Source organism: Anser brachyrhynchus, assembly GCF_964034855.1.
Source record: "Anser brachyrhynchus genome assembly, chromosome: 5".
NCBI lineage: Eukaryota > Metazoa > Chordata > Aves > Anseriformes > Anatidae > Anser > Anser brachyrhynchus.
Genome location: NC_137699.1, coordinates 53278502 through 53296212, shown reverse-complemented (window position 1 = coordinate 53296212; position 17711 = coordinate 53278502). Strand labels below are relative to the sequence as shown.

The window sequence follows — 17711 nt, the reverse complement described above, 5'->3', positions numbered from 1 at the left end:
TAGAGAGGTTCAAAGCACACAGCTTCTCAGCCATCAGTCAATCTGATAGACACTGAAAAGTGGTTTCAAAGACAAACAAAGCAATAGCTGCAGAGGCTTGAAAACAGACTTTTGCAATAAGCTCAATGCCAAATTGAATGCCCAGAAAGCCAACCGTATCCTGGGCTGCATCAAAAGCGGCGTGGCCAGCAGGACGAGGGAGGTGATTCTCCCCCTCTGTTCCGCTCTCATGAGACCCAGAAGAGAGGGGCTTGAGGTTCCATCGTGCTTTGAACGCTGTTTAAAGGAAGAGAGGAAAGGCAGCAAAGTCCTCGGCCAGCTTGGTCCCAGTGTTAGCCAAAGCCTGCGGGGACCTTTTGTGATTTATGAGAAGGGGATTCAGGTCTTTGCCTTCCTGACTCCCAGCCCCCTCACTTTATGGGACGTGGGGAATGACTTGAGGGGAGCCCCATCTGCACTGCTTTGGCCAAGCTTCTGCGAGGAGGTGCGGTGGTTCCCTTTGGCCTCCTTGCCTGTAGTACAGAGAAGAAAATGAAAGGTGACTCCAGGGCAGGCTCCAGTAAGTTCATTCATGTGTGTAATACTACATCCACATCTACATCTACTCGCCTGGTGGAACCGGGGCAGCATTCCATAGCTTCTCCGTTGATTTTGCTAATGAAGAGACTTGATTTTGCTGCTGATGAGCCATGGATGGGCTCCGTTAGTCGGAGACTCCCGAACTTATTGCTTACAAGCCACAGACCAGATGTGGGCTACACTGGATGTCAATGGTTATAGCTCCATTTGGCTTGTTAACTACTGAGCTGCATTTCTGTTTGGGTTAGAGGCTGCAATGGTTGAATCTCAGCTGTGCCAGCCAATGCTCTCGCTTGAGCAAAGCCTGCCAGTTGTGTGATTATAATTATACACTGCAATTTAGTCTGAGCTGATTATCTGAGCCTCCGATGAGTTACGGGGTTGATATTCCTTTGCTGGTCTAAAACAAGAGGAAAAAGATAGGGACATTGTTGAATATTAACAGCACACTAAAGCTCCCTACCTCAGCTGCTACAGAGAATGGAGAGGTTTGAAACTTGCTCTGCTGTTATTGCCTGTAGCCCATTGAGATAGTAATAAAAAGTATTTTTTCCACTAGTGGTTTTACATGGCAAAATCTGCTAAGTCTCTTACTGACTGTCTCCCGATATTTATTAAGCTTTCCCAAAATGCTGTCCTCCCCCAAGTATTAGAGAATTCCAGTTCTCACCATCGGAAGCAGATGAAATCTGCTGCTTTGCCCCTTTAACTTGCATGCATGCAGCTCATGGTATGAGGGGAAATTCAGAGCATAGCTGGGAGTGGGGTGCTCGTTTTGGTACTGTGTTTGGGAATGGCCAGGATCCAGCCATGGCACCGCATCCCTGCATCCTCACGGCTCTGTGCTGCTGCTGCACAAGGGCTCTGCACCTCAATCCCTGGGCTGTACCGTTTCAAATTCCACAAGAACAACTGGAAATGGCTTTACTGATGAAACTGGCTGAGGCTGCACTTGTGACCTGCTGGTTGGACACCAGAGAGGGAATTGGGAGATTGGGGGATCAGAAGACCACGGTCTTCTAAAGCCTTTGCCACCAGACTAAGGATCGATCTCCGGACGCCCTGTGTGTACAACAGGGATATGAACCAGTGTAAAGGAATTTAATCTCTCCTGTTACAGAAACCTCGTATTATTGCATGATGGGGAAGATGTTAAATAGTTTTAATCTCATCCCTTATTTTTTTTCTTTTTGCAGAGTTCTTCATTTGCAGAGTTCTTAAGAAATCAAATACGTTGATTTTTTTACTGCACTCTCATGTGTGTAATTTCCAACTTGCCTGATAAATGCTGTTGAAGCTAATGGGACTCTTCACATATACTTACAGTCAGATGTGTGCTTTGCTGAGCTTATTTTTGCTTGAATGTCTTGTAGTGATAACTGCAATTACTGAACCTTAATTCAATTATTAGCCAGCTTCACACAGTGAAATTGCATATCCCTCTTCCTGGTGCACGAGACCCTAAAACACGGATTAATGAGATAAAGAGGAAATCTTTGTGCAAGGTCGTGCGGTAGGGGATGGTCACTGGGGCACAGGTCTGCCTGAAAAGGCCACTAGCATGTGGTGGTGAGACCATGAGAAACCTGGGCCACGGCCCTGGTGCCTGTGTGAGAGGGTGTTGTGGTTTAATTAACTCTGTCCTAACTGGAACCAGGACAGAGGGCACAAAAAGAAGCAGTCCTTCAGGGTTGTGTGCTCTGTGCTGAGTCCCATGGACAGCAAGGATGTGCAGGATTTCATACCTTGGTCTCTATCCATGCACCCTGCGTGAGGATCAGCAATAGCGCGCCCAGGTTTTTTTGCTGACTTATTGCAGCATCTCATTCATGTTACTGGAGATGTGTTTCTACTTTGCTTTAACTCAGCAACGTAAATAATTGCTCTGCTGGACTTAGGAGGTCTTGGGGTAGGTTTTTCCTACAGACTGTTCTCATAGTGTCATTGAGCTCTGTGGGTATGGTAAAATATCTGCAGCTGTGAGCGAGCGTAAGGTGATTGAACTTAGTCAGATGTATGTGGGGTCACCATGCTCAGAATGGGGACAATGAGATGTTAATGGTTGTGCAGATAATAATGGGTTCTGCAAGACTTCATTCGTTAACATGGGAAAAGGGAGGTGAAGTTCAAATAATAGCATTATCCTGTCAAATGTTGCATAAAAACAGTGTACTTTGGTCATCTGTGGTAAAGGTAGAATTTATCCGGGATGATAAAATACCTTTATTTTGGCTTAAGTTGCTAAATGTATAATGTTCTTCTGTTCCCTTCTAGTTGGCTGACTGCAACAGCTTGCCACGAAATTTCAGTAAGGTAGAGAAAACTAATGCATCCGCAAACAGCTTTTTGGATCTGGGGGCTGCCTTTCAATATTGGTGCTGGTTGTTCGGGGCTCTGATTGCTTGTTCTTTCACATGCTAATGCTAGCCATTTCCATTTTTTAATCGTCTGAATGTATTAAATATGCTTCTAATTGTTTTTGATTTGAATCCTGTACTTGTGCAAAAGACATTTGTTAGTAAAATCTTGAGTTTTGACCAACTTCAAATCAAAGCCATTTACCTACGTGAGAAGTTGGTACTGCCAGCTAAATCGCTGCAGGACCAGCGTGTGTTTGGAATAAGAGGAAAAGATTTCAAGCTAAACCTTCCATTTAATTACCCAGTTGAAAACAATGGGTTGTTGAGTGTCAAAATTGAGGCAGTTTCAATTACAGGAACAATTATGGTGTAGAAAATTGTTGCCTGTAGGTTTAAGGATTTATACTGCAGTGACAGGCAAGTAATTCAGGTAATGGGCAGTACAGCAGTCCATAAAGATGAGGGCAGCCTAACCTGCTGAACTGAAATAAAACCTTCCTCCTTTTTCTCATCCCAAATATATGTAATCAAAAGCCTCAATCAAAAAGGCCTCAGCAGAGTTTTTCATCTGTCCAAGATTTATGGAGTAAAACTAGAATATGAAATAAGAATGACTTTTTTTTTCATATAGACATTTTTTCATATAGAGAGTTCCCCGAACTGTAAGCCCAAATCCTTATGGGCCTACATGGTCAGTATGGGATGCCTTTGGCCTATTGTTAGGGACCAGCTTCATCGCGATGATTAAATTACAGATGAAGGAAATCCTGTGCTTTGTGAAAGAATGAAGTAACCACTAAAAAATGGAAATTGCTTGTCTCTCTAAGGGCTGGGTGTCAGCGTGGCTTATTTATTTGCCCAAACAAAATCTTCTGCACTGGTGTCAAAAAAGGTATCTTCTATTGCCAATACTGCATTCATCACAATATTGCTTTACATTTGATTGTGCTTCATGTTAAGATACATCATTTCTTCTAAAGTTATGTTTATTAGGAGATAAAATGTTAATAAATTTAAGGTGTGTGTGATCTCTTGAATTTAGTGCCAGCGGGTCTGTGTTGTAGGAAAACAAAGCTGATGATTCTAAAGCCTCCAAGCTGACTTCCCCCTGGGGAGTCTGCTGTTGGTGACTCACGGGTAGTGGATCCTGCTCTTACTTCTGTACTTTTTTCCATGCCTTCATTGAGGGGCTCCTCGGAGGTAAACACAAAAGTGCTTACTGCTGGAAGAGGCTTCGTAGGAGTCCTGCCTTTGACTTGGTGCTTGGTTTTTTTCTGCGTGGCATGGGGACGAGGAGAGGAAGCTTTCGCAGGGCTGGAGGTTACAAATGAGTTAAGAAGAGGCACAAGGAACACCTCAGCAGCTCAGATGTCATCCTCAGGTGCCAGCAGAGCTGTCCCTCTGGCTCCCACTGCACACCAGCAGGCTGTGGGTCTCCAGCAGCTCACCATCACATCCGCCCAGCCTCCACAGGTGCCTGGGATGCGTGCAGGCACGGGATGCTCGTGGGCAGACACCTGAGCCGCTGCAAGGTGACCCCGTGGTCCGGAGGGAGAAGGGAAGCTGTGATTGTTAGTAAAGGCTTTAATATTTCTGTAGGGCACAGAGTCAAACCGATCATTTATGATACTTTTTTTTTTTTTTTTAACCTCTGTTCAGCCTTCAGCTGTTACAATTTCTGTGAAAGGAGAAAATAGTGTTTTCAATTAAAGGCTACTTATGTAACGACCCTGTTTTGAATGCTAATTCATGAATTACTGGAAGCTGACAGTGTCGCTTTTTAATTTTCCTCAGTCACTTCAGCACATAATTCTAATTGAAATCGTTCCTTTTTTTTGCTAATCTCTTTCATAAATACTGAAAATATCTGTCAAGTAGATTTCTGCCCCTTACTGAATTTAACTTCTGTTGCAAACGGTCCATTTTGTTAGATCAAAGTGCCTCAGAATTAAATGCCTGCCTTCTTTTTTCTCCCTTCCAGCAGAAGTAGCACCAAAGTGTAACAGAAAAGATAATTTGTCTGACTTGTCCATAAGTTTTCAACGCTTTATCTTCACAGTTGGTTCAACATGGCCATAGCACTGATCTGACTTTACTGGACAGAAACAGAAAGGAAAATAAATGTTTCTTCATAGTACCTTGACCTTAAAATGCCACAAACACCATCCATCTTCTTGTGTTATTTGTGTTATTTTCAAATTGAATCACTCAGCACATCAGGTCAAAAAGTCAGAGGCCACCATTTCTTCTCCCTGCTGGAAGAATGGAAAGCTTTGATAGGCACAAGTGTTTGCTGATTTTTTTAAATGTAATTGTAGGACTTGTTAAGCACCGAGACCTTAATTTCTAACTAGTTAAACGATAAATTTTTTTATACGGAAAATGCTTACCACTTTCTACCCATGGTAATCATCAAATTGCTTCCATTTTGTACAGTGACAAAGTTGGGTTTGCAGTCCATTTTTACAAAAAACAGTTTGTTGGTCCCATTCTTTTCTCACTGATACGAGTAGGTAAAACTCCCTTCCCTGCCGGGAGGAGCACGTTTAGGTCCGCTTCTTTCATAACGGGGCTGACAAAGATCTCAGGCTTTGGTCCAACAGCAGTATATCCCGGGGTCAGTTCAAGTTCTGCCTAGCTGAAAAATGCCGTGATAAATGTCACGTCATTACTTGCAGATAATAAAGAGTTATTGTGTCTGGAGGACCACTGTGGAGCTGTCAGCGTGGCAGCATGCAGCGCAGGTTTGTGCTGAAGGCGAAGGCGTTTCATCAGCCGGTGAAGGGAGGCAACAGCACGTAGAGCGGCACTGGGGTAGACCTAAGGGAGATTTCGCATTGCTGCACTGTGAAAGGCAGGAGATGTTTCTCTATTCCCTTTGCATTTCATTTCATTTATTTATTTACTTATTTTTAAACATTTGGATGAAACGAGTGTTTGAAAAAAATTCACAGTAAAAGAGCAAGAGCTACTCCAGAGTAGACAGTGCCTACTTGTTGGCTTTTGCTGGGGACAAGGGTGTTTCAGGTTGTGCAAGTTGTAAATTTGAACAGGTTAAGGCTGAATGTGTCTCAGATCTCTCTGTTTCCCTTTCTTTCAATGTCCCTCATCTCTCTGCACCTCAGCCTAGAAAACATTCCCCCCCCCAAGTTCAATCTCTTTAAGCGCTCTCCCATGGCAAGTTTTAGTTCAGATGGAAATTATTTTGCTGATAAATTCCTTGAAAGTGCAGAAATGTGAAGTGATTTTACCTGAAGGGTAATTTATTATAGACATGTTGCACATTAATTGAGATCATCTCCAACAATGATGATGAACAGAGATGATCAGCGATTGTACTTTTAAAATGCCATTCTGACTAGAAAAGCAATTTGGGATCCACTTACATCTCAGTAATGAAAATTGGGTAAGGTAATAAGAGATTTCGTTTTGTGAGTGAATTGACAATGCAAATACCAGGATTTTTAATTTAGATTTAAGTGGAGTAATGGCTACTCATTCTGATGCATCATTAGTCATATTGCTTTTTAATGAGGGATTCACTTTCTTTTTCTGGTTAGCTCCAACACTGACAGCCAAGCCCAACAAATGTGTAAATGTTTAGGGAGGTCTGATGAATATGCGCCACTACACCATTTTAATTTAAAAAAGGAAGGAAAAGCAATTTTCCTTCTATGGCAAAAAAAATGCACTTTTGGTTTTAGTGCAAGAAAAATAAATAGTGCAGAACTGTGATTGTTGGGCTGTTGTAAAAACTACTTAGAGCAACAAATTCTAGAAAGTGTAGAAGTAAAACTGCAGTGAGTGGAGTGCTCATGAAAGGCTTTCCTACCAACAGCAGTAGGAAATGTGGTTCTTTGGTCATCTCCAACTCAGATACATTATAAGTAACGGCAGATGATGACGATTCTTGATTCTACCAAGCCCATCCCATGCCCAGAACATCTAATTCCTCTTCTGGGTATATCTCTGTCCCACATTTTTGTTTCTTAGATTTCTTTTCTTTCCTTTGTTTTGAGTTGTTTCCCCCCTCCCCCCTTTTTTTTCTTCTCTTTAATTAAGGGCTTGTTTTGATGTTCGTTGAACTCAGTGGGAATCTTTCCATCAAATTGAATGCATTAGGTCAGATTCGTCATCGGCAGTCACTGAAACAGCCTAACAATAGTTATGTCACACACAAGTGCACTGTCTTAAATGGGATTTGTTTAAAAAAAGCAATTGAACTAATCCATTATAAACACTTGTTAGAGCAGGGGTTTGACTGTGTCTGTGTATTTACCAACACAATTTGAACCAATTTAAGCCAAATTGAAATTAATGCAGACTCTTGCTCCAGGCTGGAGCATAGGTCAGTTAAATTAAATCAGTTTAAACTAGCGTATTTATAGCTGCTGTAGTGTTGTGCATTGACCAGACGTAGCTCTGGTGTCCTTACTTGCTCTGATGGGCAAGGCATTTTGACCTATACAAGGACAACTTGTAGTGTGATGAAGCACATGCTACACCTAACACAGGCCAGCCCACGGAGATTTTGGGGCAAGAGAACAAGTTTCTAGAGAACAGAAAGAACTGTCCACCTAATCTCTTTCTCATGCCCGTTTCTGCACGCCTGGCTCCCCACAAACACGTGGCACGCTGCCTGTCCCAGCGCCGATCGCAGAAGTCTGAAGGGATGTGGATGAACACGGGGCTCTGAACACAGATGAAGTGCTCGTCCTTACGGAGCACAGCCTTCGAGGAGGTCTCTGACTTCGTGGGGCTCTGGCACACAGCTCCAGCCTCGCATTTTGGCTGTGCTCTTTTCTTCTGCTTTCCCTTGCCGGTGCAAGGGCCCATTCATCACAGGTGGCAGGGAAGGGTCCATCAGCTCCCGGACTGACACGCTGAAGGAGTGGGTAGCAGAGGGTCAGGACCTCTCTGGGAAGTCTCTGCCCCCCATACACGTACACCAATGAAGAAGCAGTTGCGTGCAGCAGGGCAGTGGAAGCAGAACCAGCCAGGTTAAAATTCTTTCAGTGTAACCACCAACAGACCCCTGCACATCACATGTCTGGGACAAGGCCAGGAGAATAAAGACCTTGTCATCATCTTCCATTCTGACCTTCCAACCATCCTCCGACAGGATTTACGAAGGAGACAGGAGCTTGGTTTAGTACCAGTCACATTTTAGCTACAGAAGAAGTTATCTCCTTCTTCAAATCCTTCTGTTTCCGACTGTTGTGGAATGCAAACGAAATGTAGGCCGTGATCCTCTCCGATGCCACCTTGTAAATCCAAGGGAATCCCAGCAATCCGCCATGCTGAAGCCATTCCACATCGCCCGACTCTGAGATACAACAGGTCCCAGTGGATAGGTGGTGCAGGACTAGCATCCATTTCTCGTGATGACTTTCTTGAAAACTGTCCGTCCCTTCACAGCTTGTAAAATGAAAGTCGATAGGCCGAGTGGGCCGGAATGGCTGTGAACACACTGGGTCACACGGGATGTTTTTTCCTTCAGAACACAGCATTTTGAACTAAAACAAATGCTGAACACGTGGCGACGAGAAAATGTTTCTGACACTGATGGAAAATGATGTATCCAGTCTGAGTGCACTCATTCTTCTCTGTAAAGTGGGAGCGAAGAACAGAAATGAACTCTCCGTATTTCTGAGATCCGTGCGCAGCCACACTCCCTGAAGTCTTGGTTATGGTCAGGCCTTTGGGGTCACTGAGGGTTTTTTATATACAGTTGAGCTGATTTATGAGACTTCCCGTTAAATTTTATTGCACCAGTGGTTTTTCTTTGGTTCTTTTGAAGTGGAAAACATCATTTCTGCAGCAGATGCAAGTCAGAAGCCTTAATGGAACATAAAAATCTAAAAGATCATGATTTTATAGCTTTAAAATGAAGGACAGTGCATTGCTTTATACTCTTAAAAATATGTAAAGTTAATGAGGATATTTATTGCTAATAAAAAGATATGATCTTCTCCCAGGCCCTTGATTCTGGCTACTTGTATATTGGCTTTCTATGGGTGTACTTTCATAAACGAGGAACTCTTCTCTTTCTAAGACTGTCCTGTTTTGGAATGACAGAATGAGAGAACAAGTAACACGAGGCAGAAACTTTGTCCCGAGATTATTCAGTGTTCCCCTTACACCCAGTGCTGCTGCTTCGAGTGCCGACGATTGATTACATTTATCTCCATGGTTTGTCAAGTCATATAGATTACCTTTATTTACATGACTCTCTTTAAGGCTTGTGGGTGCACACTAATTGATAGCCAAATAAGAAACTGTTACTTCCACACACCTATTGCAAGCTTAGGTGAATTACACCAGCACTGTTTACGGACTCTCATTGCTGTCCACCTGCAGGTGATTGCAATAGCCGACATTGTTTGAAAAAGATCTAGAAAATGGCTCCTGGTGGATTTATTTTACTGCTTTGACTTTAATCTGGAGTCTGAAAACTGTTTTCATTTGCATCTTAACAAATGTTTTTAACTAACATGTATGAACTCAGGTAAATTAAAAATGCCTTCTCGCCGTATCATTTAATGGAGTAGACCTTGAGAGTTTAACTTCCAGCTGCTTGCAAATGCTTTCTCCAGGTGTGGGCTTGGGAAAAGTGTTTTATTACTAATGGTCACTTTAACTGCTGTTGCAGGGAGAAGTTACGGGAATGCTCACAGTAAAGAAGTGGTTGTGGGAAAAGCTAATCCAGCAGAAGGGACACGACTTTCCTTCTCCTTGTTAATACAGACTGTCCTATTTTCTGTCTTTCTCATTGCAGCAGTCCAGCACTGGGGATCTGAGGACTTTGAGGAAAGGGTTATCGCCGTACCACTCCGAGTCACAGCTGTCCTCCCTGCCGCAGTATCAAGATGCCCTGCAAAACGTAAGATCCCTTTCCTTGCCTATACAGACAAGAGCTGTAGCTTTCCCAGGAAGTGGGCAAAGAACCACGGGGCTGCACACTGAGATTAAGGGGGCAGCTCGCCCCGAAACCAGTGGTGTACAAAATAAACCCAGCTGAAAGTTGCAGCTGTTTGAAGGAAGGGGAGCCCCTGGAAACATGGAGCTTTACCTCCGAACATTGTGGATCATTAACTTCCCTGTGCAGGTTTTTGGCTAACTGACAGTCACTGCTGTGTGTGTTTTAAAGCAAGGGTGAGCCTTGTTATACCTGCCGCTCCTTCTTCATAAATGCCCTTTATGCCTGCTGTCAAGAAGCTACTCTTGGGTGACGCAAAAAATGTTGTGCCAAGTGTCTGACAACATGTAGTCGGGATTGCTGAAGTGATTAAGTTCTTAGGACATTCATTTCAGGTTCTCCTGTAGCACAAATGAGGTTTATGTTTCCTGAGATTTGCCTGTGTTGCTTCTTCTCACATGACAGAATAATCTTGGTTAGAGGCAGAGAAGGCTCTTGCGAAAGACAAATGCGTGCTGCTGCCGGGGCTCCTCCCTGCGGCCCCGCAGCGCACAGATGACTGTCCTCCAGACGTTTGCTCAAGTGCCTGGGACACCACCTGTGCTGGTGACAATTATACGTTGGCTGCCTGCTTTTTATTCTCTATGTTTAGCGTTCCTTTTAGAGTTGTAAATGAGGCGGGGAGAGGAATAATTTAAGAAAGATTACATAGATGAAACTCCACGCAGTGTGAAAGGAGAGCCCAGAATGAATGGAGAACCTCCTGCCAAAACCAAAAACCAACACCGAGGCAAAACCACGTAAATGAAACGGAAGGCTGAATATCCTCTTTTCTTTGTTCCCCGTGTAGCAGTCAGGAGACTTTACAAGGAGGGCACAGGGGGTTTGGCCTGGGAAATACCTTCCCTGTGGAGCTGCTCTGGGGCATTTTGCTTCACTTCCCTTGTATGAGGAGCCCAAGAGGAGACTGCTCTGTCTGCTTTGCTCTGTTCCTACCAAAATCCCTTTGTTTTGGAGCTTGATAAGATACACTGTTTTTGTGATGAAAGAGAACGATCGCAAATCCCTGCAGATTTCTCTGAATATCTCAGGCACCTCCCAGAAAGTGGGCACCTAGACATACCTGCCTTTTTCTGCAGCCTTTTTTGACAGCAGGTGTGAGTTTGTGAGAAATCGTTCCTCTGTGTGTGTACGGGCTTCTTTCGGGTGAGTGATGGTGGACAATCGGTGTCGGCTCCGCACCTGTCACGTCTGTGCAGGGTTTCATCATTGTCTCTGTCCGTGCAACTATTTGGGGAAGTTACTCAGTACATCCCTCACTGTCACTGGGTTTGCACACAGGCATCACTCCATTGCTCCACGGCCCTGACATACCTCAGTTAATGAAACCGTTTGTTTTCTCTAATGAATCCCGGATCATGGACACCGGGGCGTGCTCAAGGCACGCAATCAGACGACACTCACAATTGCAGTCTGTGCAGACGCTCTGGCTGTTCCTGCAGGCAGAGAATTACAGATTTGCTCTGTGGTGTGCAGCAGTTTCCAAATATCCAGTAGAAGTCCCAGGCCTTAGTTCCCAGGCCATTGCAAGGGAAGGGACAGGCTCCAAGGCAAGCAGGTTGGGCTGGCTTGATCCTTCCCATCAACAGCAGCCTCCAGACCAGCTCATCCTCGAGCCCAGTGATGTCCCAGGCGTAGGAGCTGACTTTGGGCTACCTGTAAATGTTGTACTGCTGAGGATCCACCAGCCAGCTTGGTGTCGGGGTGCCACTGATGGAAATGATCCCATGGCATCCTTGGAGAACTTGTGCTTTCGTTTGTTAACCTGGGCTAATGCTTTGTCTTTGTACTTTGGTTCTCTGTGGTACCTAAAACAGATCTTTTCACCCATGTATGTGTTTCCTTCACGGCTCCTCATGTGGATGGGACAGCACTTGGGGTGAGTTATCGCACTCCGGTTAGCGGCCCTCTGATTTACCGCAGGGAGCTGTTGGCTACAGGGGAGTCTCAGACCTGTGGCTGGAGAGTGCAGAGAAGGTGATGCTCAGCCTGTCCTGGAAACTCGTCCAGCTCAGAGCTTGTCTGGAGTTTATAACAATACCAGGGGGGAGTTACTGACCTGAAGTTCTCTTTGTTGGCATTGTCTAAGGAGCCTGGATTGCCCATTCATGTATCTCACCTCTGGTTAGTGAGATGGAAGTTATATTTTGCTAACACTGAGAATTCTAGAAGAAAAATGACAGTTTCAGGTAATGGCAGTTGCAGGGGAAGAGGAGCCCTCTCAGCACGGTTCTGTGAGTCTGGACTGGAATCTCTGCCTGCCGTCGTGGAGGGACTCTCCTCCCATGAACACGTGTAGCTTTGTTCACCTCTCTGTACCTACATTTTTCCTTCAAAGGGGCTGGGTGGGAAATCACCTACCCCATAGCATGGTTTTCAGGCATTTCTTTATCACTGAGTTAAATAGCACTAAGCGCTCCAGGATCCTCCAGGGATGCATACTAAAAGGCAGTATTTAATTTTTGGAACACTGTAGCATTGCTGTCGAGTTGTTTCTCTCACAGGCTTTCTCCATCATTAATCTAGTGATGAATGAAGACTGGGAGGTGGAATCTCTCTCTCTATAAAGTTACCCTACTCAGTGCTTAACCTGTTGTGCACACCTAATAATTGCCGGGTGTGATCCTGACATGGGGAGAAGGCGTGGGGGACAAGGAAACTCCCCATCCACAGCAGCAAGGCTGCTAGTTTGTTACTAATAGTCACATTTCAGCAATTCATTTGCTAAGAGGTAGAATCTCGGTTGCTGGTTTCTGGAGCATTCGAGATCTCTAAGCAAAGCTGAGGACGAGTGCTGGGGCTGCGGCATGGCCCACGGCTTGTGTCCCTGTCATTTCTCCGCTCCTTTTGGCGTCTGCCTCTTGTTGGGTGCTGTGGCAGCCTGTGCAAACACACAGCCCCTGCAGCAGTCCTCATTCCTGCCCGCCACCCCATGGCTGTGCCAGGCACATCTTAGTGCCCAGGCACGGGAGGGCAGCCCGAAGGCAGCGAGCTGCTGTGGCTGGAGGTGCCTTCACCTTGACAAGCCCCTCAGCCAGCTGCCTGGAGGAGCCATTTGTCCACATTGGCACGAAACACCGCTAAAGGTAAACGAGCCTTTTAGTAAAAATTGGGGCTAGCCTGGCTGGCTTAGACTTAAAACCTACTAGCAGCGCTGGTGTGATTTGTAATAGGAGTCCTGCCGCTGGGGGAAGTAACTGCAGAGGTCTGCAATGGAAACATTAGGGTTAGTGGGGATGGAAACGCGTGTGTGAACACAGCAGAAGGAATGCTTGAGCCAGGGATGCAGGAATGGCCCGCGCTGATAACCAAAGGCACAACTGACAGCAAACAACTGGGTAAACACCGGGGGATGTGTGGTTTGCATCAGGACCAGGAGGTCTGTGCTTTGATAAGGGCACAGCGCAGATGGCTCGTCGCTGGAAGACCCGTTCCCTGATAAGGGGGGAGTGGTGGCGAGGTTACATGGGATGTGCCATCGCGCTGCCTGTTGTTCCAGGGGGAAGGCTTAGATAAGGTACCCGAAAGGAGGGAAAGGAGACAACAGGCGGCAGCTTCATGGGGTTTATGGGGGGTGAGTAAGCAGGACTCAGAGATAAAGATCAGCCCATAGTAACCACTGACTCGTGAAGGCTGTAAAAAATCTGTCCAAAAAGCACCAGTTCTCTGCCATCAGCAAGAGGAATGCCAGAGCTGTCACTGGGACTCGCCAGCTGGTGGCCCTGTCCCCAGTGTCAGGCACAGCGACCCGACCACACCACGCGGACACGCACCTTTAGGTGGGTGTGTTTGTCGGTGTGGGGGTGTGAGTGGTGTCACTTTAGGTTCAGATAAATACTGCCTTCCCCGTCCCTAAGGTTTTGTGTGGAGTTGCACTGCACTAGCTCTGTGCACGATCCCTTGCTGAGGGGCAGCAGCCCCTACCAGTGCGGGAGGCTGGAGCTGGAGGAAGGCACCTGAGGTCATCCCAGGTCCTGAGCTCCGAGTCCCCAGGGAAAAGTGCCTACAGGTATGCTTCGTGAGGGCTGAGCAAAGCTCATTCTTTTGAGAAGACAGAGGTAGATGATGGTGCCCTTTCCCACCCTAGCAGCCCCTGCTTTAAGTACCTCCTGAAGAAAAGTGAGATTTGCTCCCTCCAGGTATCCAACCCTGTGTCTCTCAGGAGTCTGCTTAAGACTGGAGGCCAGGCTGGGAAGAGGCAGTACCTTTTTCCTTCCTAGATCCATCCCGTAGCAAAACCTGGGAGGTCTGCAGGGAAGCACAGGAAGCAGGACAGGAGTGGTGCTGTAGCAGAGAGGTGGAGGCACTTAGCAGAGGTTTGTCTCCGTACCACTGCCTCCCATTGCATTTTTCTCCAGCGACTGTTTCCTCCAAAAAGCAAAGCCCGGGTCTGGGGCTGAGCTCAGGCTGCCTGGCTGCAGCACCGTGCTTCTGCTCGCCTCTGCTCCTCTGGCGTGCTTGGCTCCTGCCCTTGCCTTCCCCCATCACCACCGGCCACGTTTTGTAGCTCTGCTTTGCAAAGACGCTCGTGGAGAGCGTATTCCGTTTACCATATGGCACGTACGTTCTGATAAAAACAAACCCAAATGTTTGTGGTGTGTAGGTGTAAAGAGAAGCCGTGAGATGGGGGGGAAATGGATGACGGGAGACTCCTCGGCTGACGTGCCGGCTGTCTGCTGAGCCTGTGGCAGAGGCGGCGAGGGGAGGTGGTGCGAGGGCACGCGGTGCCCGAACCCGGCCCACTGCCAGTCCTGTCTTCTAGCCGGAGCTACGGTGGTCTCGGTCCTCTCCGTTACAAGGGTTAGGGCAGAGGAACAGCAAGAAAATGACTCAGTCTCTCTCTCTCAGCTCCCTGCAGGGGCATTACCAAGTTTATCCTGCACCAGCCTGGCATCAGCAGAGAGCAGAGGGAAGCGTGGCTGTGGCCCAAGCCTGGTCCCGGCGGGGGGCAGCCGGGGCAGGTTTGCTCATCCCTCCCATGGCTCGCGTGGGAGTAAATCCATTCCTCTCCGGGAGGAGAACTGGACTGCCTTCTTGAAGCTGACCTGGCTTTTAAAACCAGGTTTGAAACAGCCAGAGATGACAGCTCCCGTCGCGCTGGGGCTGGAGGCCAGCGGCAGCACCCGGAGGAGCCCTGTGGGTTTCGCCGCTCCCGCTAGGTGTGCCGGAGGAGGGCACCCTGCTGGGGCCACTGATCGCCCTCCCCGCGGCCGGGCTGCCTTTGTGGGCGCGGGGGAACAATGGCAGGAGGCAGCTCCTTCCCGCTGGCACCGCCGCGCCGCTGCCGCCGAGCAGACAAAGGCAGAAATTCACGGCGGCCCTTTTGCCGCTGCGGCAATAGGCTGCGGGAGGGAAAATAAAAATGAAAGGTTGGTGGGGAGAGAGGCAGAAATTCGCAGCCCGGGGAGGGCTATTGTGAAACTTCAGAGCGTACCGCGGGTGGCTGAGAACAAGCCAATGCATTTTTAAAGGCGGCCGCCCTTCATCAGCCGCTGTTCTGGGGTCTCTGAGCAGTGGGTGGCTTTTTTGCCCACAGCAGCCAACCAGCACAAAGCTGGGCAATGACAAAGTTTGGGGATTTGATGAGCAAAAGAGGTGCTGACAGTCCGTATCCACCATCCACCGGTACAGGTAACTGCGGGGGGCGGGAAAAATCAGTGCTCTGATGTTCTGCTCTACATTCTCACCTTCACTGCCACGTGCGTTAAGTGTGGGGCCGTCAGTGGGTCTGGGCTAAATATGGGGGCTCTGCTGCAGACCCTCACACCCCAAAACCTCGGAGCAGGCTGCTTCACCAGCAACGGCCAGAGCAGCCAAGACGAGGTGGAGACCTGGGGAGAATTGTGGCCTTGGGGACAACCGGCATCTGCACACCGTCTCTGGGCGTTCCCAGCTGGGCCATCCCCAGACCAGGGGATGTGCTTCAAAGTCAGGCAAGTCTTAAAAACATCCGCTGCTTCCTTCTGAAATCCAACGTGCTTGATGTTCCTCTGCTGAAGGAGCCAGCACCTCTCCAAATAGTTGTGCTGACAGTGCCCCTGTGAGTCAGCTGCAGTTAGTGCACTCCGACCGTGGGCGCGGCGTGGGCTAGTGCTGTCCGCAGCACTCCTGTTTTGTTTCTGTCAGGTGGTTACGGGCTGAAAGTGCTCCGAATCTGTCACGTCGGTAATGATTTCGTAGCCTGGGGGGCAGCTGAAGCTGGCAGTGGTGCTTTTTGACGGCGTACACCAAAGGACAACTGCTCGCCCTTCGTATCCGCAGCCGGAGGAAGCTGTCTCAGCAGCTTGCGGGCACCGAGGAGTTTCCTAGGGCTGGAGACACGACCCACCGTTCGTGTGGGGCTGATAACAGACGCCCTTCCTGTTTGCAGATGCGACCCGGTTGCAAACAATGTCCTGGCTTTGTTTATTCTGTCTCGGCAGGCCCTGAAAGCCTCCCTTCCCTTCGGTGCCCCGGCACAGCCCCTGCAGCAAGCGGGGTGCCCTGCCTGCCGGGGAGGACGGCTCTTCTTTTGTCCTTGGTGTTTGTGCTCAGAAAGAGACGAAGCAGTTAAATGGTTTCTCTATTAACCAAAAGGGCCATGTAAGCACTTTGGGTTACGGAAGCAGATTTCCGTGAGCTCGGCGGCGGCCCCGCAGATGCCCGTTGTCTGACGGGACGGCTGCGCTGCGCAGGCAGAGCCCGGCCCCTCTGCGGGTCCAGCCGTTAATTCATGGATTTGAGCGTCTCCGTGGCCAGCTGCTTTCCGTGATTAAAGGGAGCAAATTAAGTCACGCTGAAGGAGATTAGCATCTGCAATAAGGCCCCTCCATTTGATAGGGGAGATGCTAATGGGAAGCACTGGCGACTCCCGCACTCACTCCTGCTGGTGGCCAGGGCCAGCAGGACGGCGTTGTGCTGGGACGCCGGTGTCTTTCTGCACAGCATCCCACCGGTCTCTTGTCATGCCTCTGGTGGCAGGGTGTCCAGCCATTCACAGTACAACGCAGCCCACTGCGGCTTTGGGAATGCAGGACCGTGCTGCCACATACATGCACCAGGAGGGACTGCTTGGTTAGGACTGGATGCCGGCAGGCTTTCTGCACAGTGGGCACATGGTAATGGGAATAACCAAGTGTCACCGTGCCTTTGGGTCATCTGCCAGGCTGACTGGGCACGCAGCAGAGCTGGGCGCTCCCTGGCTGTGCCGAGGGAGTCCTGTGCTCAGGCATACAGCACTTGGCAGCGGGGTTTGCAGAGGAACCAGTGCTGGTCATTGCAAGAGGGAAATGTCCCTCTTGCAGCCAGCCAGGAGCCAGGGTGCCATCGGTACGGACCCCTCCGAGAGCAAGGCACAGCGCCAGGGGCACGAGAAGATGCAGGAGGGAAGGAGGGAAGGGGCTTTGAAGGAAGGAAGGGCGAAATCAGCCTGGTTCATAGCTGCACAGCACACTCACTTTTTTTTGAGCTGTTAACCCCTCTGCAGCTGCACGGCAGCGGAGGAAGGGGTGCAGGGCCCCAGAGCATCCCACGCCCAGGGCTGGGGCTGGCAGAGGTCTTTCCGTGTTCTGCCTGCCTCTGCCACCCGCGTCCCACGTGGCTGTGGGCGTGTTACCACTGCCTCACTGCTTACTTGTCCCTCAGCGGTTCCCAATTTACAGAGCAGCGTGGGCACCGTGATTGATGTACAGCACCTGGATGGTGATGAGAGCTAAAGAAGGGCCCAACCTTAATTCAAACCTGGGTAAGTAGGCTGCAAACAAAGCCGCTGTGAGATAAATATTCGTGCCTGGGAATTTTATTGCAAGTTATCT

The 17711-nt window shown here is 48.3% G+C and overlaps 1 protein-coding gene across 3 annotated transcripts in view; it reads left to right on the top strand.

The window, feature by feature from the left end:
• Positions 1-17711, top strand: part of CCDC85C (coiled-coil domain containing 85C) — a 107054-nt gene that overhangs the window by 71139 nt on the left and 18204 nt on the right. For 2 of the 3 annotated variants that reach the window (XM_080593584.1, XM_080593585.1), the window contains 2 exons: positions 2854-2892; positions 9718-9822. In XM_080593584.1, the coding sequence (XP_080449710.1) occupies positions 2854-2892; positions 9718-9822 (144 nt within the window). The remainder of the gene's footprint in view (positions 1-2853; positions 2893-9717; positions 9823-17711) is intronic. The other variant, XM_080593586.1, reaches the window with a different exon arrangement.